Source organism: Spermophilus citellus, assembly GCF_964194105.1.
Source record: "Spermophilus citellus genome assembly, chromosome: 12".
Lineage (NCBI taxonomy): Eukaryota > Metazoa > Chordata > Mammalia > Rodentia > Sciuridae > Spermophilus > Spermophilus citellus.
In genome coordinates, this window is record NC_138198.1 from 114,552,724 (window position 1) to 114,575,862 (window position 23,139).

The following is a 23,139-nucleotide window of genomic DNA, read 5'->3' on the forward strand; positions in this document are numbered from 1 at the left end:
TGTGCCTCAGGCTCCCTCCCTCTCTGGGATCCCTGGCAGTAGAGGGTGGCTGCAAGTCTTATGGGGACAGGGAGTCATTTCTTCATGTCTTGAGGGCCCAGGTTGGTCTGGGATTCTGTTTCCTGATGGAAGCAGTGCTGACCGTGTGGTCAGACTCCTGATACTGTTATGGGATTGAGGTTCTGCCACGCACGTGAGGCTGTCACGGACTTGTACAAGAATGCAACCATCCTTTGTAATTTCTTAAGGAAAGTGTTCCTAAATCCAACTGGCAAGTTAGATTTTTAGTTTTTCAGAATTTAACCCATAACTGCTTGCTGATTGACATTACCTTGAAAAACCCCTCAAAAGCCAGAAAATAAATTAACACGCCACAAGTGGGGGGTGTCCAAGGAAATAAAAGGTCATTTGGGACAGAGTTAATAAGGAATTGTAAAACAGGGCCCTGGAAGTAACAGGGGTCATGGATTCCTACTCTCTTTAGTTTATGGATGGGGCAAACTTCAGACCCAGGAGGACAGCAGGACTTTTTTTCAGAGTTTAGCCCCTGTGCCAAAGCTTACAGGTGTGGCTTTAAAGTAGCCACCTCAGGTTTTGAGGGAGAACAAATTCTTATTGTTTGGCAGAAGAGCCAGACCCTAGGGTGAGATGCGGGCGTGGAGAAAGGCTCAGAGCAGTCAGCTTCAGCAAGTCCCCAGAAATGCCTGGGAGTGTGTGGATGACACTGCAGAACATGAAACGAGCTAGCAGGCTGGTTCAGGGAAGAGATGGGGAACTCAGAATCTCATGCCCCAAACCAAGGAATTTGAACGGAGCTCAACACCAAGTCAAGCAGCACTGAGGAGCCTCTGCCCAGCTGTCTGTGAGCTTGTTTTCATCCAGCACACAGGACGCCTCCCTGGGAACACTCCAGGGGTCGATGGGGCATCAGACCTTTTTTTTCTTACCCCTTTGGATTTGTTGGTTGATTGTACCTAGCACAGCTCTTCATTAAAATGACTTATTTAGACCAATGGAAAAATCCTGTGTGATGCAGGGTTAGGACTACGTCATACAGAAAATAACCAGTTCATGAATTTTAATGTTCGCTTTTGGAATGTTTAATTGTGCTTTTTTCACTTTTTAAAGTTATTAACAGATTCCTTGCAGATCATTTGGTTAAAAAAAATAATTATCTTTAAAAGAAATGATTCATTTTTTGTGTGTTTTTATTTGTGGAGATGAATAATATTTAGAAAGATTCTACTTTTAAAAAAATATTCCATAGCAGTCCTTTTATAAAATACTATTGATGATAGGGAAAAAACTTTGACAATGACCTTTTCCTATTTAGTTCATTTTTTTAATTAAAAAGGGCAAAAAGATTCTATGAAGAGTCATATGAGAAGGAAATGTTCTATATATCCTGCAGTGGGCCCTCCTTAAAGCCTGGATTATCTGAGGATGGGCGATGCCAGGTCACCTCTATAGGCAAACATTTTAGGCAGCAGGGAGATTTTGGAGATAGGACCAACCCCTGCAAGTAGAAGGGGGAATGCAACTGACCAGATGCAGAAGATTGGGCAGCTGGGATGAGCTTCACATCACTCAGTCCCTGGCAGATGCTCCAGAGCTCAGGAGGCTACAGCATAAGCCACAGAGGCCCTGTCTGTCTTCTCTCTTCCTCCCCCGCCCCTCTCTCCTGGAGCCTGAACTCAGGATCTTGCCCACAGTAGGCAGGTGCTGTACCACTCAGCTCCAGCCTCTCTTTTGAATGTTGATTGTGGGGAGGAGAAAGGGGAGGAGGAGGAGGAAGGGTTAGTCAGGATCTATTGTGTGAGGGCCTCAGATGTGGGCTGTTCTGCATGTCTAGTGGGAACCCCAAACCTCTACTGTAGAGGGCCACTGCTCAGTGGGGGCAGATGTGGGGCATCCCAGGCAGCCCCACCAAACCTGGCAGGCGTTGCTGAGTTTTATTGCCCTGGTTTCTGCAGCTTTGTTAGGAAGTGAGCCTTCCATTCCAGAACTTTCCATATCCCAGTGTCTGGATGTGCTCTGGGCATGGACGCTGTGGAGCAGCACATGTTTATTTCTCATCAGCTCTGGATTTGGCCTTGTGTTACTGTGTATTTATTACTCGTCTGTGTCACTACGTTTTAAATTGTATGATGTCATGAGCAAACCAGGTATTCTTATAATTAGAAAGTTGGGAGACTTGTTTTTGCTTTGTTCTTTTAAATAAGCATAGCAGCAAACACTCATATGCTTATGAAAATGTTCATTTCAAAGTTTTTACCTCAATAGTCTAGGTACATGACAATGGTATTGTTGGTACTCAGAATTTGTGCAAAGCATGTTTCATGAAACAAAAGCATTCCCCTTGCTTTGTAAGTTATGACTTGGTTTACCTAGACTGATATCCACGTTGTTGAATAGATTACCTAGATCGATTATTCACTATGTTAAATAGACAGATCCCGACATCTTTGTGATTTGTCTGTCTTTTCTATTGAGTGTGAGACAATGGGCAAACTACATTTCATGGTCCATTTCAACTTCCATTTTCATGCCATCCCTTTTTGTAAATAATTTATTGAACCACAGCCATGCCCATTCATTCATGTACTATTGGCTGTGTCTGGTTTCAAACTACAAGAGCAAAATTGAGTAGTTGCAGCAGAAATTTTATGGCCTTCAAAGCCTAATGTGTATGTGTGTGTGTTTTTTTAAAAATGACTGCATTTACTTATTTATTTTGGTTTTTCATTTTTTAGTTGTAGATGAACACAAAATATTCATTTTTATGTGGTGCTGAGGATCGAACCCAGGGCCTCACACATGCTAGGCGAGTGTTCTACCACTGAGCCACAACCCCAGCCCCTAATGTGTTTTTTGTTAATTTTTTTTTTAGTTGTAGATAGACACAAGATGTTTATTATATATGTGTGTATGTATGTTTGTATGTATTTTTCAATGTAATGCTGAGGATTGAACCCAGGGCCTCACACATGCGAGGCAAGAGTTCTACCACTGAGCTACGACTCCAACCTCTTAATATGTTTATTCTTTGTCCCTGTATAGAAAAAGTTGACTGACCCATGGTCTAAGTTTATATTCTGTGCCTAGGTATTTTCCCCAAGCTACTCAGTTCCAATTTGTAGCAACCCGGATGGCGTAGTTAATTTTAGCATGCAACAATTATATTTCTCCAAGCCTTTTTACATGTAGGCAGTTTAAGTTTCCTGTGCTGTGTGCATCAAAATACCCCTTTCTTTGTCTATTCTCAGATGTAGTAAAATTGGAACTGAAAAACTTCACTAGTGCCCTAGACGGTAAATTTTCTCAGTAAGGACTTCAGAATTTATGACTCACAGTGTTTCAAATTTCAGGAGAAGGCTACTTCTTGTCTGTGTTAAGGACCACTTGCTAAGGGAGCACAGTGGCTTGGATAAGCAGGTTTATTTCCTGTAATTTACCTGGTATAACTGGAGGTCATATTTATATAGCAGGAGTGAAATCTTTCCACTTTGTGGCTACATAGTGACCATATCCTGATCTAATAGGAGTGAATGAGAAACTTTACTCCCTACAAAGTATTGGTTTTATTTATCCTGATGAAAAGCTTAAACCTGAATTAAAATTAGAACTTTCTTTTACTATACATATACTAATATTTCATGTTAAGTGATTTTTTAAAAAAAATCAACTTTTAAAGTCAAACATATAATCAGTGCATTTCTATTTTGTAGAAAAGCTCATTTATTTTATAGGAGACAGATTAGATTGTAGATTTTTTGAAAAACTTGTTCAGATTTATCAGTCTGTACTATAGGTTGAGCATCTCTAACCCAAAGTGTTTGGAATCAAAAGTGTTTCAGATTTTGGATATTTTTGGAATTTGAAGTATTTGCATGGACTTTCACTCATTTGTTTTCAGATTAGGGATGTTCAACCTGTCTTCCTTTTTCTCTTTCCCTTTCCTTTCTTCTTTCTCTTTTCTGGGCACTTGCATATCACAGGTATGACGTGCACTTCTGAAACTGAAAAGAGTTCATCATTCACATCCTGGGCATGCTGAACCCTGGGCATGTGTTTGTACTTCTGTATGTACCTCTCTCCTTAATTCAAGAAATACTTTGCAAATTGCATATAATTTGATATGAACAATGTATATGAAACCATGCCTTACAGATGCTTTTAGTTTGATAGAAAGAGAAGAGATAAATGTTTTAAGAGCAAAAGTTAGTGCAAGAGTTGGGTGTCTAAGAGGAATTGCAAGGGAATATTTAATTACTAAATGAGACCTTTGAATTCAGTTTTCAGCTCGGTGCTTATTGAGGCCCAGTGACTGGAGTGAACAATGAAATATAGTCCCACATTGGAAAAGGTTAGAGGATAGAAGTGAATTAAAAATTGAAGCTCAGCATGATGTGTAGAAGAGAGGAATTAAACCTATATCTAGGATCCAAAGAAGCAAAGATTTAAGGGCCACTCTTTCATGGGAGATTGGCAGGGGATGGGAGATGCCAGGGAAGGCTTCACAGAAGAGACTGCCCGGAATGGTGTTCGAAGAATATACAGGAGGTATTTGTCCATGAGCTGAGCAGTCAGAAGGAGGATAGATCTGGTTGGTACAAACAGCATGCTACATGATCAGTGCCTGTAGACACCTAGTTCTGAGCATTTTGAGCTAAAGCATGTGGAGGGAGGTTGGGATTGGGGAGGGGTCAAGTCCAAGGGCCTCAGATCTCACTCCTGTTATAAGGAGCACCATATGGGTGTTAGGCAGAGGAGTGACCTTCACAATGTGCAATCCCAGTGGTTTGCTCTGGTAGGTGTATGGGATATGGATGAGAGGAAGAGAAGACCATGGGTGGCTGGAGAGGTCAGGAAGGGTTTGAATGGACCTCAGGGAGATCAAAAGCTGCCCCCACCTCCACACCTCTTTCCACATGTTTTTATTGGTGCATTTTAATTGTACATAATGGTGGGATTTACTGTTACATATCTGTACATACACACAATATGACAGTGTAGTTTGACCAGTATCACTCCCTAGCACTTCTCCCATCCTTTTCCTCCTCTCAATCCCCTGTTCCTTTCTCTTCTGATCTCTCTTTGATTTCTTTTGAAGTCCCTACCTGGCCCCCATCTTTTAAATTCCTTTTTCCTCTCTACCTTCCACATATGAGTGAAAATATATGACCCTTGACCTTCTGGGTTTGACTTATTTCACTTGAAATAATGGTCAGTGGTTCTATCCATTTTCTTGGAAATGATGTAACTTCATTTTTCTTTATGATTGAATAAAATTTCATTGTGAGTATATGTATCTATCTCACATTTTCTTTATTAATTCATCCATTAATATCTAGGCTGGTTCCATAGTTTGGCTGTTGTGATTTGTGCTACTATAAATATGGGTTTGCATGTATCACTAGTATGATGGCTTTATTCTTCAGGATAAATACTGGGGAATGGAATAACTCGGACACCTGATGGTTCCATGCCTCGTCTTTTAAGGAACCTCCATATTGATTTCCATCGGGGTTGCACTAATTTACAATTCCACCAACAGTGTAAAAGTTCCTTTTTCTCTGTATCCTCTCCAGCATTTATTAGTGTTTATATTCTTGATGACTGCCCTCTGACTGGAGTGAGATGAAATCTCAGTGTAGTTTTGCTTTGCATTTCCCTAGTTGTAATGATGTTGGACATTTTTTCATGGTTGGTCGCCATTTGTATTTCTTCTTTTGAAAAGTGTCATTTGCACGTTTCTCAATTGGGTTTTTAAATTTTTTTGTTAAGCTTTTTGATTCTTTATGTATTCTAGATATTAATCCACTGTCAGAAGAGTAGCTAGCAACAAAGGCTGTCTTTAATGTCCTTGTCTTCTTTAGATTGTGGACAGTTGCAGAGGCCAGGAAGTTGATTTTGTGGAACACTTAAGGAGCGGTGGCTGTGAAGACTCTCTTGCATCTGAATTTACATACTCTGTGCTCTTCCATTCCGTGGGACTCTGTGTCCCTCCATCTCCAGCCCCTTTGTTGACCACTCAGGAGTATCTTGAGCTTTTCTCAATAGTTTTCAAAATCATGAAGCATGCCAAGGTACCTCTTACCGCAGTAGATAAAGCACAATTGTCCAACCCCACCTTCCCTGCTGCCATTTTTTTTTCCTCCGCTTCCCTTTACCACGTCTCCCTGAAGCAGTTTTCTGTGCTTGCACTCCCCTGTGTCCTCCCAGCTAGACTCTGATCTTCCCAGTTGACCAACACACTGAGGAGGTTTTCAGTGACTTCCACGCCTTACTCTTTGCTACTTAGTAACCAGCAACATTCTTCTAACAGAGATCTGGGTCAAAAAATTTGGAACGATCCTTTGCCCCTTCTGCTCTCCCCTCTGTCACTCACATTCCCCTATCCAGAAATTCTGCAGCTTGCTACCTTCTAGCCATTGAGCTTCACAGCCTCCTCACTGGTTTCCCAGAACCCACACTTGACAGCTAGAATGACACATCAAACATGTAGGTCATATGACTCCTCCACTCAGTGTCTCCAGTGTCTTCTCCATGACCATCTCCGGGCCTCACCTTAGACCATGGATCTTCCAATCTGTTCTCTGACCTCCCTTCTCTCCTGTCCTTGCTCCATAGAAAACCAAATAAAGGACATGACTGGGTAAGTCACTAAAGAAATAGAGACCAGAGAGTACACAGTGGGAGTTCAGCATCACTTGCCTTGAAGAAAAAGGGAAATATATTTTACAGATCATTTGGGCAGAGTTGAAGAACAGTGAGCTGGGATTAGAGATTCTCAGGAAGAAGTTGAAACACCTAAACCATCATTAGACATTAGTTAAATAAATTATGTCCATTTATACAATGTAATACACTGTACTCATTAAAAGAATGTAAACATGTTAAAATATATGTAGATGTGTGTCCTTCATCAGTGAAAACGATCAGATGGAAAAATCTAATGTCAGCTCATTTTTATAAATACTGATGAGTATATGTATTCAGAATAGAAATGGGAAGGATCTATTACTAGAAATTGACAATGGTTGGGTGATTGAGATAGGAGGCCATCTTTATTCTCTCATTTTGAAATAAGCATTTTTTACTTTCACAATAAAGGAAGGCCACAGTATTTTTTTTTTTTTTTTAAAGAGAGAGTGAGAGAGAGGGGGACAGAGAGAGAGAGAATTTTAACATTTATTTATTTTTTCTTAGTTCTCGGCGGACACAACATCTTCGTTTGTATGTGGTGTTGAGGATCAAACCCGGGCCGCACGCACGCTAGGCGAGCGCGCTACCGCTTGAGCCACATCGCCAGCCCCAGGCCACAGTATTTAAAAGTGCCATATATATATTTCAGGTTGGGACTGGAAGCTGCTGGGCAGGAATTCCCTCAATTTCCTGGTCCCTTTCTCCCCCACGCACTACTTACTCTAACAGGCTTTGCACCTGTCTCGGGGTGGGCCTCTGCTCAGGCCACAGGAAGAGCTGCTCTTCCTTCTGCTGGAGCTCTCCCGCCTCCCTGTCATTGACTCCTGGCCTGTCCTCTTTCAGTCTCTTTCTCATCAGTACTTAAACATGTTTATGTCTCACCTGCCCTCTGAAAAATAGGCAGTGCTTGTGCTGTGTCCGGTGCTTAGTCCTAACTTTATCAGCTTGTGATTACTTTGTAGGCCTACTCATTTTCTTCTGATGGAGAATTATTCCTCATTTATCCTTTCATTCACAGTATTTACTGAGTATTTAATGTGCTACAGAGAAGAGTTGTTCACGCAGGCTCTGGTGAACAAGGCTAGGGGGCTGGAAAACAGATCATGGTTGCTAAGAGCCCAGGTGTAGGAGAGGCCTTACCTATATGGGGGGGCACGCGGGAGTTTTAGAGGTCCATTACATACATCTGTTACATATTTTGATTGTCATGGCAGCTCCATCTCACCCAGGAATTGAACTGTCACTTTTTTTTTTTTTTTATTGTTGGTCGTTCAAAACATTACATAGTTCTTAATATATCATATTTCACAGTTTGAGAAGAATAATACAAGTGGAAGAAATGATTTACAGTAGAGGGGGTAGAGAGAGAAAAGGGGAGGGGAGGGGAGGGGAGGGGAAGGGGGATAGTAGAGAATAGGATAGACAGCTGAACTGTCACTTTGTAGCCATCTTGGTTATCAGATTGACTATTGTGGTTGTAGGGCTTGTGTTCAAGTAACCTTTATTTTACTAGTAATGGTCCCAAAGTGTGAGAATAAGTGACACCAGCAGTTCAGGTATGCCAGAATGCTTCATGTTAGTGAAAAGGTGAAAATACTATGAGATCTTTTGAGAGACTGACTACATGCACATAACTTTCAGTATGTTAAATTGTTATAATTGAATATTTTGTTGTTGAATTTTTCACTGTGACTCATTTATTAATTAAACTCTATCATAGGTATGTATTTACAGATTGTCTCCCACTTGAGATGGTTTGACTTACATTTCAGCTTTCTAGTGGGTTTACTGGGGTATTAAATGCATTTTCCACCTATCGGTTTATGGGGATATAGCCCCTTCCTAAGTCAAGGAACCTCTGTATAGAAAAAGATGTGATATCTGTGGGGTTTGGTGCTACCTGAGGCTTTAAGACACCTGTTGGGAAACTTGGAACATGTCCCTGGCAACAAAGTGGGGGGTAGAGGCTGTGTATCTGCAGAACAGAGTCCCTGTGGAAGGGTTTGGAGTTTAGGAGTTAACGTCTAAAGGAACTGCTGCTGTGGTAAATTGTAAAATTAAATTGTAGAATTAAAATGTAGAATTGGTTTGGCTTTTCTTTTTTCATAAAAAAAAGTGTTAGGATAGAGCTGAAGGAGGTGGATCAGCATGACTTGAGGTTAATCTGTACAGCCTTTAACCTTGGGTTTGTGGTGTTTCTGAAGGGTGATGGCTGTTGAGGAGGCTCTTTGCATGATGGTGTGAGGCAGATGCCTCGTGGGGGTGAGGTGGAACTCTCAGGAAAAGGTGAAGCAGCTATTTCTCCAGGTGGTGTGACATTGTGACTTTCCTCAAACCTCTTCAAAGTCACCTGCAAAAGAAAAAGACCTGAAAAAGAAGAAACAAGAAGAAACCTGTTATCAGAATGGGAATGTCCAATTGTGGGAGAGTCCACAGCGAGCCAGGACACACTCCCAAGAGCCATCTGGAAGTAGTGGCCGTCAGAGTCTGCACCCCAGGGCCCAGAATGTGCCCGTGCTCGGGACTCAGCAGAGGGCTCTGGCCAGAGGAGAAAGGCTTTCTGTCCTGAAAACTGCCAAGATCAGGGAGAGGTTGGAGAGGAAGCTTAGGAAGGGCTCCCACATGTTTGCTGCATTTGTTATTTGACTAAAGTTTTATGTGAACATTTTGGGGACCTTGCCAGGTTATAAATTAGCTGTTTCTTTAAAGATTTAAAAACAAAAATAACTCAGAATTGAGCAGGAAAACACGGTCCTTTTCTGACTGTAGTTAACTATACAAAGTCCACTCAAAGCCTTGGTTCCCTCAGTATCTGCTTTCACTGCATTGGAAATAGGACGCATATGGCCTTAAAATCAAAGAAACAGTTGTTGCTACCACTGCTGCTGCAGGAGGCTGAGGCAGGAGGACTGCAAGTTCAAGGCCAGAACTTGTCTCAAAACAAAAACAGTGGAGGTATAGCTCAGTGATAGAATGCTTGCATATCATGCAGGAGACTCTGGTTTCAATCCCCAGTAGTGGGAAGAAAAATCTCAGAAACAGAATTATGTACTTTGCATTTTCTTCACACCATTTTTCCATTTTTGTTGTTCCCAGTGTCACTGAGAGCCATAATGAACTCATAAAATTTGAATATAGAAGTTATGAATAAAGTTAGAGCACCTTGAATAAACTAATATTTAGGGTTGGGGTTGTAGCTCAGTGGTAGAGCGCTTGCCTAGCATGTGTGAGGCACTGGGTTTGATCCTTAGCACCATATAAATATAAATAAATAAAATAAAGGTGTTGTGTTAAAAAAAATAAAAGATTTAACGGAGAAGAAGAAAGTCAGCTTTAGCACACTTGCTTAGCGTGCTGAGGCCCTAGAGCACCAGAAAGAAAGAGAGCCATTTGTTTTGTTGGGTCGTAGGGACCTACAGGCTGGAACTGGGTGCTAGTGCTCAAACCTCTCATCTTCTTGTCACTAGTGATCTGAAGCTGTGCTCTGTTTTGGGCTTCATTTCTGCATGTTTTCATAAAGACCAGGAAAGGGGGATGCACCGCCTTTGACATCATCAGCTCTCTGAGAAGAGACCTACCCTGGCTGCTCCTCCCTCCGGCCACCGAGGGTCTCCTCGCAGGCACTGTTCTGTTGAAATTTTGCTATTGTACTCCCACGTACTGGTTGTTGAACTCGCACCCCGGGAAGAGCCCTTGCCTCTAGCTTGTTCCTGTCGTCCCTGTCTCCAGTGACCTTCTCTTCTCTCCTGATGCAGCAAATGAAGAAGCACCCGTGCCGCCAGTGTGACAAGTCTTTCAGCTCCTCGCACAGCCTGTGCCGTCACAATCGGATCAAGCACAAAGGCATCAGGAAGGTGTACACCTGCTCGTAAGTTGACGTCGCTGCCACTAAAGCACAGGGGAAGGACTGTTGGGGTGTCCCGAAGCGTTTCATATTTCACCAGGAACTTTTGATTCCTCCTCTTCTGCGCCAGTTTCTAAATTCCTGTCTTAGCTATATTCTGTTTTGGCCTTGATTTTTCAATTGGGTTGTCATGCTTAAAAATACTGGAACACTTTTTTGCACACCCCATGTATATTCTTACGTTATTCAGTGGCATGTATGTATGTATGTATGTATTAGGGCATTATAGTTATACATAATAGTTGGGTCATTTTGACAAAATCATACATGCATGGAATTTGATTTACTCCATTTTAGACCCCACTCCCCCACCATTTCCCTCCCTTCCTCTCCCTGTTCTCCTTCCTCTCCTCTACTGATCTTCCTCTTGTTTATTTATTTTTGATTTATACATAAAGGTGGAATTCACTGTGTATTTATATGTGCACAGAGTGTGGTTTTGTTGGATTCATTCTGCATTTCATCCCCTTTCCCGTTCCCTCCCCCCTCCCTCTCCATCTCCTTCCTCTGCTCCACTGATCTTCCCTATATCCTATGACATCCAGCCACCTCTCCACCTCCTCCCCATATTTTGCTTTGCTTCCACATATGAGAGGAAACATTCAACCCTTGATTTTCAGAGTCTGGCTTGTTTGGCATATATTTTTATTACTGAGGATTTGGGGAAAGGGGTTGGGGTTTTTTTTGACCTGCGATGAATGAGCCACCCAACTGTGGTCCCCATGAAATGGTTGGTCTTGCCAAGTTGATTTGGTGGGGTGGTATACTTGGGTTCAGAAAAGGCCCAAAGAGGGCCAGTCATGGATTCAGTACTGGACCAGGTCTTGGGCACTTTGGCTACCATCTGCCACTAGGGCAAGCAGCCTTTTCCCAGCACACACTCTTGGCTGGGATCAAACCGATGTGAGGCACGGAGTGGCCAACACAAATCCCACGTCAGTGGCTGGTCAGAAACTGCTTTGTATGTGAAGACCAGGCTGCGTCACATTGTTAGAGGAGAGTCTTCCTCACACACTGCACCAGAACATGTGTGAAGTGAGCTGAGAGAACACGGCACTTCTCACAAGAGAGGGCACTCAGGGATTCTGAAGACAGAGAGCCAGTGTGTAATGCAGCAGGATCGTGAGTGAGGAGTATGGCTGGCCTCGTGAGGTTGGCTCTCAGATCAGCAGGAGTTTGCTGGGACTTGGTGAGTTAGGGAAAGTTTCCTGAGTAGCAAAACACAGGAAGGAAATTGAAGCAGGGAGTGGTCTTGGTGAGGTGAGAATGTTCTACAGATACTGTGTTTCAAGACTGAGCCAAAAGAATGAGAATCTAGCTGGGTATGTGGCACAGGACTGTGATCCCAGATACTCTGAGGTTGAGGCAGGAGGATCACAAGTTTGAGGCTAGCCTCAGCAACTTCGTGAGACTCTGTCTCAAAATAAAACAGTCTGGGGATGTAGCACAGAGCTCTTGCCTAGTGTGTGTGAGGGCCTGGGTTCAAATCCCCAGCATGGGGGGTGGGGGAGAGGACACTCTTGGTCAGAATCTGGAGGGATGCCCTGGTCTCCTTTACAATAACTTTGTTTCTATCCTGGTGATGTCACCCCAAGGTGGTGAAAGGCTCGGATTCTCCAGCTGATTTACTGCCAGCAAATCCCTTCATAACGCATAGTGCTTGCTCATGGTGCTGGCCAGCTCCTGATGCTGCTGGAATCATCAGGGTTTGAGGCCTGTCCTTGCGAAATCCTCAGAAACCTTTTCAAAGGAGGCAGATTTGGTGCTCAATAAGACCCCCGGGTGCCTTTCATCCCCCTTCCCTGCTGTGGTATTCTTGATGTTTGACATATGTTATCCATAGTCACCAGGGCCCTTAACCTTTCTTAAACCTGTTTTTGGCCTGTTTCATTAAGATGACAGTAATTCATATCTTTCAAAGAAAGGATCTTCATAATCTAGTATTTTTTTTCCCAAAATTAAATGAAAACTTAAGTAAATTAACTACCTTGGAATATCTGTTCACTTTTCTTCGTCCTGATCTACGGAATGCACAACCGTATTTGGTGCTGTGATTATAAATACGCTGCCTCTGTTTTGATGAGGAGTCTGGGCCAGATGTTCCATCTTGTCACAGAAGAATAGCCTGGGAGAATTAATATCAGCAGGACAGGGTCCAAGAGGGACTGTCTTTAGGCTGGCACATCTATTGTGATGTAAATTCGGAGGGGATTCTCTGAGTCATTGTAAAGGAAACTTGGAAATTTTAAATTCTACATTTTAAAATTAAGATCATTTAGGGTTGGGGTTGTGGCTCAGCGGTAGAGCGCTCGCCTAGCAACTGTGAGGCTCTGGGTTTGATCCTCAGCACCACATAAAGATAAATAAATTAAAAAAAGGTATCATGTCCATCTAAACTCCATAAAAATAAAAATAAAAATTAAAAAATCAAGGTCATTTAGAATTAACAAACTAAGTCCTACTTTCACCAAACCTACAAAATAAATACTCTGTCTGAAACAAATTGGGCTGGTCCGGTAAGGACACAAAACAAACAGTGGTTTACAAACAAACAAAAAAAAAAGAAAGAAAACAACAAAACTTTCCCAGTGTCCAGGGGCCCCCACGATGCAGAGCAGCACTGCTCATCTTGCTTTGAGCCCCTGGTGCAGTGCAGCCCCTCTGGGGGTCTGTGTGTGCGGCTGGTGGTGCAGCCCTCCTGTGGGTGCCCGGTGCTGCTCCTCAGCGGCGGCCTCTCTCCCTGTGCTCCGCAGGCACTGCCCCGACTCGCGGCGGACCTTCACCAAGCGGCTGATGCTGGAGAAGCATATCCAGCTGATGCACGGGATCAAGGACCCTGACCTGAAAGAAATGACAGAAGCCACCAACGAGGAGGAGACGGAAATAAAGGAAGACACCAAGGTCAGACATTGCTGCTGGTTCTTGTATGGCTGGCTTTCCTTATTCTGTCTCTAAATCTACATTTGTGTGTACAGTTTCACGATTTAAAAATTCTACACTATGTGTAAAGGTGTAAAATAATGGCTAATCTAACCCCTCAGCTTCTCCTGAAAGATAACCTTTGTTCCTCTGTATCCTTCTGGAAAACAGCTTGAGGGATCTACTTGCATAGATAACTTGCCAAATTTTATGTTGACTTACAACAGTTGTCTTTTAGAGAAATATTTTAAAGCTAGATTCTTTTTTTTTTAAAGCAGTGTATCATTCCTCATAACAAATAAAGCAATTCCTTAATTCTCTTTAGTATGGATAAAAGATCAGATTACAAATTTGTGCCTTGTTCTTACATTAGTAGGTAGTGGACTTCAATCAGCCTGCAGTGTATGCCCATACACAAGCCTGCGTGCAAGGCATTGTGCTGTGCCAAGTGGTCCTGAAATCAAGGGATGACTGCTCAGCAGCCATTACTGGCCCTGGCACCCAGCTGAGTCTGGGTACTGCTAAAAGCAGTTTAACCCAAAGTGCTTTCCGTCACTTAATTGTTGAGATAAACCTCATCGGAATACCAGTCAGAGTGGGGTTGCAACAAGACGCTGGCCTTCCCCCAGGAAGTTAAAGAACGCATGTGCAGAAGGAGCTTTGGGTCAAAGTAGTGTGAGAGAAGTGCCCTGGGAACAGGGCAAAGCCACTGGGCCTCAGGATGAAGTACCACTTGGTTTTGGGTTTGTGGCAATGAAGGGATTTGACGTAGGCAGGGTTTAGAAGCTGAAATGGAGGGAAAAGGTAGATCTAGCAGGAAGTTGAGTGAGGACACGAAGAGGTGTTGCCCGTGGTGGGAGCAGGTGCTGGCCAGGTAGACCCTGCAGTGGCTCCTCAGCTTCACATAGTGAAAGCAAGAGCCCCAGCATTTTGTCTCCCACAAGGTCCTCTGCAGTCCCCCTCCCCTCCCTGACTTCATCCACAGTGGGCAGCTGCCCTGCTGTCCCTGAGCACTCAGGCCTGTTTCCCCCTAACACCTTTACCCTCAGCTTCGTGTATCTGGGCCTCTGCCCTGCACTGTGTCAGGTCCCTGTTGGCCTGTCACTTGTCACCATGGCCTTCCCTGGCTCACTTAACAAGCCCCGCTCACCTAACACTCCCTGGATGTCCACTCCACCCCTTGTTTTGTCGTTCTGGGTCTGAGTCCTCCTAGATTCCTTGTTCTGTTTGGGGTTGTCCTGCACCACTGGATCAGAAATGCCACTGTAGCAGCGACTTCTTTGTTCCCTGTGTCCCCCCTCCACCCCAAGTGGAGCAATGCCTGGGAATTTGGGAACTCCAGACCTATTAGGGGTGAAGGAGCACTGTAGGGTCCCCAAGCCCACAGCACACAGTATGCTGGCAGCTCCAAAGGCGTTGATCCGCTGCAGAGCAGGGCGTTTTTCAGTTGTGTGCTCTGATTTGTGTTTTTCCTCAAAGGTTCCCAGCCCCAAGCGGAAGTTGGAAGAGCCAGTTTTAGAGTTCAGGCCTCCCAGGGGAGCCATCACTCAACCCCTGAAAAAGCTCAAGATCAACGTCTTCAAGGTGCACAAGTGCGCCGTGTGCGGCTTCACCACCGAGAACCTGCTGCAGTTCCACGAGCACATCCCCCAGCACAAGTCGGACGGCTCCTCCTACCAGTGCCGCGAGTGCGGCCTGTGCTACACGTCGCACGTGTCGCTGTCCCGGCACCTCTTCATCGTGCACAAGCTCAAGGAGCCGCAGCCCGTGTCCAAGCAGAACGGGGCCGGGGAAGACAGCCAGCAGGAGAACAAGCCCAACCCCGAGGACGAGGCCGCGGACGGTGGGGCGTCCGACCGCAAGTGCAAAGTGTGCGCCAAGACCTTTGAGACGGAAGCTGCCTTAAACACGCACATGCGGACACACGGCATGGCCTTCATCAAATCCAAAAGAATGAGCTCCGCCGAGAAATAGCGCAGGCACTCCCCCGGAAAACCCCTGTCCACATTGGAATTCAAAAGCAGAAAAAGGACATTTTTGTTACAAAAAGTTTGCAGTATAATAGAGTTAACAGTACTGTCTAGGCTGTTGCAATATATTCTCTTTCAATGTACCTTCCTCACCTCCTTGGATATATCCTCGATAAGTATTACAACAGTATTTGAGTTTAAAAGAGTTTGTATATATTTAAATGAATAACTTTTTATACTCTTTGTTACATGTTTGTATCAGTATTTAGTGGAAAATGTTTTTTGAGTTTTTTTTGGGTTAAAATTTTTCTTTTTTGTACTGTTTCTTTAAAACAGAGTTCTTAGTAACAGGGGCAGTTCCTGAATTCAAAAAGACCATTTTGTATGTTACACATTTAAATGGGTTAACAAATTACAGGCTAACATAATGCCTTTTTTTAGTGTTTTTAATTTTTAGAATTCACTACATAAATTGTAGGTGATCGTGGGTCTCAAAAACACTAGAAACTTCTAAGTGTCTTAGCACTCTCCTCAGCATGCCTGCCCCAAGTGGGCCAGGGCGCGGCTGGGACACCCGCACTCCAGCTCAGAGTGGCAAGGCTGGGTCAGAGCCACCAGCTTGATTAAGGCAGCCTTGTGGTCCCTTCTTTCCCAGCAGTGGCAGAACAGGCCAAGAGTCCTGTAAGGGTTGTGGGTTTCCTTAATTCCATTTTGAGGAATGGGGAAGAAAGGAATTAATTCTAAAGGGGGAAAATATGGGGTTCATTGTTCTCTAGGGAAATTTCCAAGGCTGACTTATAAGAGCACAAGGAGATCAAGCTACGAAAGGGCTGGACTACTGTAAAAGTTACAAATCTGTAGTTAGATCAATAGATGTCTAGTCAGGTTTTTGTCACATAACTTATTAACTATCACGCAGACACAACTAAGAATATCAAGTATTTCTCTGACTCTTGACAGGGAAAAAAAAGTCACAGTTGACTTAACCCTTTAGCTGTCTAAACAGTTGGTGTTTCCTGTTCTGGGTGCTACTGCCAAACGTTCTGGTACTTAGAGTTGGGATGCACAACTTCAACCACCGACTTGGCAACGCAGCAGCCTGCATATTGCAATTGGCCATTAGATGAAGCACTGAGCCACCTGGGTTTGTTCAGTCATTTCAATAAGTACAATTCACATCCGTAGTTCTGCTTTATTGAAGCGCTGCAGAGGTACTCTTCTGTCCCTTCCGTTTATAGTTCTCTGGGAGTTATCATTTTTTGGTTTTTGTTTTGTGTTTTCCTTTGCATTTTATATTTATCCCTGAACATGTTTTGTATTTTTTTTTCTAAGAAAAGAAATTCTTTTGTGTATATATAGATACTTGCATGATAGACTGTAGCCAACGTTCGGTTCCTCAAAAGGTCTTGCTGCTGTCAGGTGTTATGACTACATCCATCATAACTGTATTACACACATTTCATATGTAAATAAACGTGGGACATTTGGCCCTTGTGCTTCTGTGAGAGAGTTATTGATGGTGGGTCTCTGACATCTTCATGAAGTTTAGGAAGTGATTAATTGCTGGGACAGGCTACGGGATATTGCAGAATTCTTCCACTCAGAAGAACAGCGTATTTGTTCTCATTGGTGATCAGCTATTTTGTCACTTTCTTGTTGACTCCATCAGTACATCGGTACAATCCAAGGGTGTGATTAAGTATTCCTCAACTTGAAATTCAATTGCTGTTACTTGTTATGGTTATATTTGTATTGCTCTAAGTTGTATTCAAAGCACTTTCACATGTTTCTGCATTTGAACCTTGCAATAAACCTGTGTGATGGGCTGCACAGGTCTGTATAGCCTAGTTTTACAGTTGAGGAAGCTGAGCTCAGATTAACTTCTTTGCCTAAGCCCTCATAGCTGGTAAGTGGCTTTGCATATTAGAACCCAAATATTTTGCTCTAAATCTAGTGCTCGCTCTATGTGGTTATGTACATATTGACAAATATTCATTTATTCAACAAATAAAAAGTATGTGCAAAACACGATACTAGAACTTTTGTTTTTGGCACTTTGGGTTTTATAAGATAACCTGAAAGTCTTTCTATTCTGAAATACCATGCCTGGTACATGAAAGTCTCTAAAAATGTCTGGAGTTCCAGAAAGAATTGCAGCAAAATGATACCTAACAAAAGTGAGAAAAAGGAAAATATAGGCTTAGACTACATGGCATAGACCACTTCTTGTTCCAAAACACATTTTCTGCAAATTTCCTAACTCCTACCACACTAAGTAGTCCAAACAACTGTCCCATCCCAAAGGTCTGGTGGGTGCTTTTCACCAGTGTGATTCACCCCAGAATATTTGATCAATAGTGAAATTTCCTCTTGAAAACTTAGGGCAGTCAATATATATATATATATATATATATATTTTTTTTTTTTTTTTTTAAAGAGAGAGTGAGAGAGGAGAGAGAGAGAGAGAATTTTTAATATTTATTTTTTAGTTCTCGGCGGACACACATCTTTGTTTGTATGTGGTGCTGAGGATCGAACCTGGGGCCGCACGCATGCCAGGCGAGCGTGCTACTGCTTGAGCCACATCCCCAGCCCCAGGGCAGTCAATATTAATATAAAAATTCACATTAATATATGCATGCTGTAAGTACTTAAAAAAACAAATGCATACTTGGAAAGAGAAAAGAGGGAGATATGCCTGAAGAACTTTCTAAAATATGACTTGGAGGAACACTTGACCTACCCCAAAGGGTAGTCTACAAATAAACAGGGATATGCTAGATGGGCAATGCTATCCATGCCATTTAGTTTGCACACAGATACAGAGACCCTGCAAACTTCAGGTGCTATAAAGATTCCAGATTGTGATTCTTATTTTAGCATAAATTTTCTAAAATGAGAAACCGTACACTCAGTTACCTTAAAACTTGGCTCCTATTCAGGCATAATTTGTTCTTTTGTTTAAATGAATTCCCGACTGTTCTTGTTTTTACTGAAGTAGTTTTTTAAAATTATTTTTTTTTCAATTATGAACCTCACATCCTCATTGAAATTGTAAGCCACTGGGACATGACCATATGAACTTCTCTGTAAAGCAAAAGACTATAGTAGATACACTAAATAGAAAGGATTTGAAGCACAGTGCTTCAGAAACCCATAAGACCAAAAGGGAAGATAGCAGAGAATAAACAAAGTATAGCCCATAAAATCACAAAATAAATTACAAAATGGCGGCAAGTCCTTATCTCTTAATGAGAGGTAATCACTTTTGAATGTGAATGGATTATATTCCCCAATTAAAAGATAGTGATTAAGTCTAAAAAAAAAAAAAAAAAGCCAGGTGTGGGGGCACACATCTTTAATCAGACTGACTCCAGAGACTGAGACCAAAGGATTGCAAGTTCAAGGTCAACTAAAGCAATTTATCGAGATCCTGTCTCAAAATTTTAAAAGACTCAACTAGATGCTCTGTTTTAGGAAACTGACTCTCCTCACTTTTATAAGGATACAAAGAGACTGAAAGTGAAGGGATGGGAAAAGATATTCAGTGCCAATGGAAACCAAAAGAGAGCTTTAAGCTTTTTATTTAACCAAAATGGACTTAAAGCCAAAAGTTTTAGGAGAGGGGGAGGAAACTGGGCATGGTAGCACATACGTATAATCCTAGCATCTTGAGAGATTTGAGGAAGGAGGAACACAAGTTCGAGGACAACCTGGGTGATTTAGCAAGAACTGTTTAAAGTGTTTTTCAATTAAAAATTTAGCTAATGCTGGGCGCAGTGGTGCCTGCCTATAATTCCAACAGCTTGGGAGGCTGAGGCAGGAGGATTGCTGGTTCAATGCCAGCCTCAGGGAAAGTGAGGCACTAAGCAACTCAGTGAGACCCTGTCTCTAAATAAAATATAAAATAGGGCTGGGGATGTGGCTTAGTGTCTGAGTTCAATCCCAAGTACCCATGCCCCTCCCAAAGAAAAAAATTAGCCAAGGATGTAAAGCACCTCTGGGTCCAATTCCCAGAACAAGTAAAAATAAAAAAGTGTAGTTAAAGTCCAGTGTTTCCTTATTCATTTCCTGTTGGCTGTATTCATTGTTGAAAGTGGGGTATTAAAGTCCTCTACTATTTTAGTATTTATCTTTCTCTCCAAATCTATTGATATTTTCTTTATATATTTAGATGTTGGGTGCATATATATTTACAATTGGTATAACCTCTTGATGAACTGACTCCTTTATCATTGTATAATTTGTGTGTGTGTGTGTGTGTGTGTGTGTGAGAGAGAGAGAGAGAGAGAGAGAGAGAGAGAGAATGGGGATTGAACTGAGGGCTTCACATGTGCTAGGCAAGTGCTCACCACTGAGTTATATACTCAGCACCTTTTTCATTTTGAGATGAGCAACACGACCATCAGAATAAACATGGTTTTTAAGTACACAGGAAATTTCTCCAGAATTGATCATTTGTTTAGACCACAAAACAAATCTGAACAAATTTAATAGTATTGAAATTATATCAATGTCTTTTCTGACCACAATGGATATGAAACTAGTAATAATAGAAATCTTGGAAATTTTTCAAGTATATGGAAATTGAACATGCTGCCAAAAAAAAAAAAATGACTCAAAATAAGAAATAAAAAAGTCTTGGAACAAATGAAAACAGAAACACAACATACCAAGATTATGGGATGCAGCAAAAGTACTACAAAGAGGGAAATTAATAGCCCTAAATTCCTATATCTCTGCAAAGAGCCTCTCTGCTACCAGAAGTTTTGAGGCTAGCCAGTTGTAATCCTGTAGTCACCATTACCCCCAAATCACTCATTCTGAACAGTCCAGCCTTAGTCAACGTGGTTTGGGTGTGAGGCTGAATTTGAGACTTGGCTATTGTGTTCTCTTCACATTTACTGCCATGTCTGGAGCTGCCACATAGGAGATGAGCGCCCCCTAACTTTGAGCGATGGGAATGTGGAGATGGGGAGAGCCAGCTGTGGGCTGTGTGTGTGTGAGCTGTGAGCATCAAAGCAGACTGGACTGACAACCCAGCTCTTTCTGGACCATGCACATAGGTTTCCCTTTCGCTTGTTCTGCCTTTGATCATCACACAGCACATGAGATGGGCATGGCCTTCCAAGATGTCAGTCAACCTGCTGACCTGCAAGACATCAGGAAGCTAGACTCAACCCCCTGAAACCTGACCCCTTGCCTCATTTAAATGGCTTCTCCCCCAATAAAACCGGGTTCAGGCCTGCTCTTTCTCTTTCTTGCTGGCCTTGCCTCCTTTGTGAGAGCTGGGTCAGATGAGCTGACACAGACCCCAAAGAAAAAGGCCTTTCTCGGCCTCTGGGTGATTAGTTCACCCGTGGTGACCATGACTGGTTTAGTTGTGTGTCACCGTACTGCCAGTTTCCCCTGAGGATTCTCTTTTCTCATTCATTGTCCCACTTTTCCATCCTGGTGGATTTGGGTGAACATTTTAGTAAAAAATACTTTTGGATGATAAAACCTTCATAATCAGCCTGTTTTTCTGGGAATTTGCTTATTTATATTTGCTGCCTTCTTTGAAAGGGTAGATGTAGGGGGGGGGCCCACATTTGATTTTGTTTCAATTAGGGTCCCAGCTGGAAACAGCACACATTAAAGAAGCTTGGGTTGTAACCCTCAGGTCTGAAAACCCTAAGTAGACATGAGAGAGCTATGAATCCGGGCCGTTCAACAGCAGCCATGGCCAGGACAGAGCACAGCCACCGCAGGGCCACGGTGACAAGTCCTGGGAGCTGTCTCCTCATAAATATTCCTGCCTGCACTTCCCACTGACCAAAGCTAAGAGGACAAGGAAGCCACGGTAATAGCCCATAGAGGTCAGCACGCTGGGCACCAGCGGAACAGGGAAGGGTGGATGACAGACCTTCGTGCATGCCACCTCTCAGGAAGGCTGTCTGAACAAACAGGGTGCTTAGGGAGAGTCGACATTTTCCTTTTCTTTTTGGTCCCCTCACCAGGCTCATCCTATCCCCTATCCCCAGGAAGCATTTTTAATCAAGGACACAGAATAGCATTCCCCAGAACATAGTTTTTACTAGTTTCTAAATTCAACTTGTGAGGTTAGTTCTGAGTCGCCATAAAGCACTATTTCTAGTGTTCTATGGTATTTAAGGGAGCTGATTATTCAATTTGCTTTGCTATTTTATGGCAAGCTGCTTCTCCCCAAGCTTTTCCCCAAAGTTATAATTGTAAATTACACTCCACGGCAGATCTGTTTCTAAACACAAGGAAGGCCACGTCTGCAAGACCATGTTAGAAAAAGACTAGGATTAGAGCACTGTACAGCACACCTCCAACTCAGCTGCAGAAATTGAGGGTTTTACCCACAAGTAATTTTCTGAACTTTGGGTCGAGTCAGGCTTAATTGGACTAGTTATTTCTGGAAAATAGACGTCACTAGTGAAAATGGACAAGTAAGGCATAGATTTTCTGATGGGAGAGGGGGCTGAGGCTGAGTCAGTCGGAAGCAGAACTGTGTCTGCTGCCACGGTGTGGAGGCTGCAAGGTGTCTTTGTAAGCCTGGGAATCAGTGTTCCTCTTGGTCTTGCCAGTTGAGCACCTGAACTTCCTCTTCCAGTGCTGGGGGATCTGCTGTTGTATGAATCATGGCCAGAGACCCATCTAACCTCCTGCTATGGAGGCCAGAAGGTCACATGCCTGAGCCCTGGCAGCCTAACCTCTGGCCTGGGATGAAGACCAATCCTTAACCAAAACCATGCTCCTGACTTGACTCTGGAGTAGGTGGCACAAAGAATAGAGACCTACATGTGAGAGTTAGAGAGGGAAAAGGAAAAAAAAAAGGGGGGGGCAGGTCTCATGTAAATCAAGGGAAGATCAAAGAATAGAGGAAAGGGACGGGGGGGGGGAGGGAGGAAGGGGAATACTGGGAATGATATTGGCCAAACTATATTGTTATATCGTATGCATGTGTGAATATGTAAGATGGAATCCCACATTCTGTACAACTGTAATGCACTAATAAAAACGTGGGGAACGGACCAGGGTTGTGGCTCAGTGGTAGAGGACTTGCCTAGTGTGTGGGAGGCACTGGGTTTGATCCCTGGCACCACATAAAAATAAACAAATAAAACAAAGGTATTGTGTCCATCTACGAGTATGATAACATATTAAAATATATATATTTTAATATGGGGAAAAAAGAGAAGCAGAGACAGTTGAACATGTTCCTTCTGGTGACATGGTGACGGCATGATGGTAGCACGGTGGTGACGAGTGAATTGCACCTGTTTGGTCACAGTGAGGAAAGCTAGGCTGCCTTAAAGGAGCTCTTGAACCATCTAGAATACAAGGAGCGCCCACACCAAGATGGAACAGCATGAAGCCGAGAGCCTTGCTGCCCTCTGAATAAGCCACCATGCAAACATGCCCGTGTCAGCTATTTTAGAAGAGATTTACCAACATAAATGTGTGCTTTTCAGTAGCCGTGGGACCTAATCCCCCATCTGCCTCGGCCACATCCTGTCACCTCCCCCTCTTTTCTGTTCCCATGTACTGTTCACATTCCCATCCCAGGACCTTGGCCCTCACCGCTCCTTTTTCTGGTGGCCTCTTCCTCCAGTTATTCCCATGTGGCCT

At 43.0% G+C, this 23,139-nt stretch overlaps 1 protein-coding gene across 14 annotated transcripts in view; it reads left to right on the forward strand.

The window, feature by feature from the left end:
• The window catches only part of ZNF532 (zinc finger protein 532), a 107,966-nt gene extending 90,434 nt beyond the window's left edge, over positions 1-17,532 (forward strand). For all 14 annotated transcript variants that reach the window (XM_081262974.1, XM_081262972.1, XM_081262971.1 and 11 more), the window contains 3 exons: positions 10,464-10,576; positions 13,366-13,513; positions 15,011-17,532. In XM_081262974.1, coding sequence (XP_081119100.1) covers positions 10,464-10,576; positions 13,366-13,513; positions 15,011-15,505 — 756 coding nt within the window. In that variant the 3' untranslated portion in view covers positions 15,506-17,532. The remainder of the gene's footprint in view (positions 1-10,463; positions 10,577-13,365; positions 13,514-15,010) is intronic.
• The last annotated feature ends 5,607 nt before the right edge of the window (positions 17,533-23,139 follow it).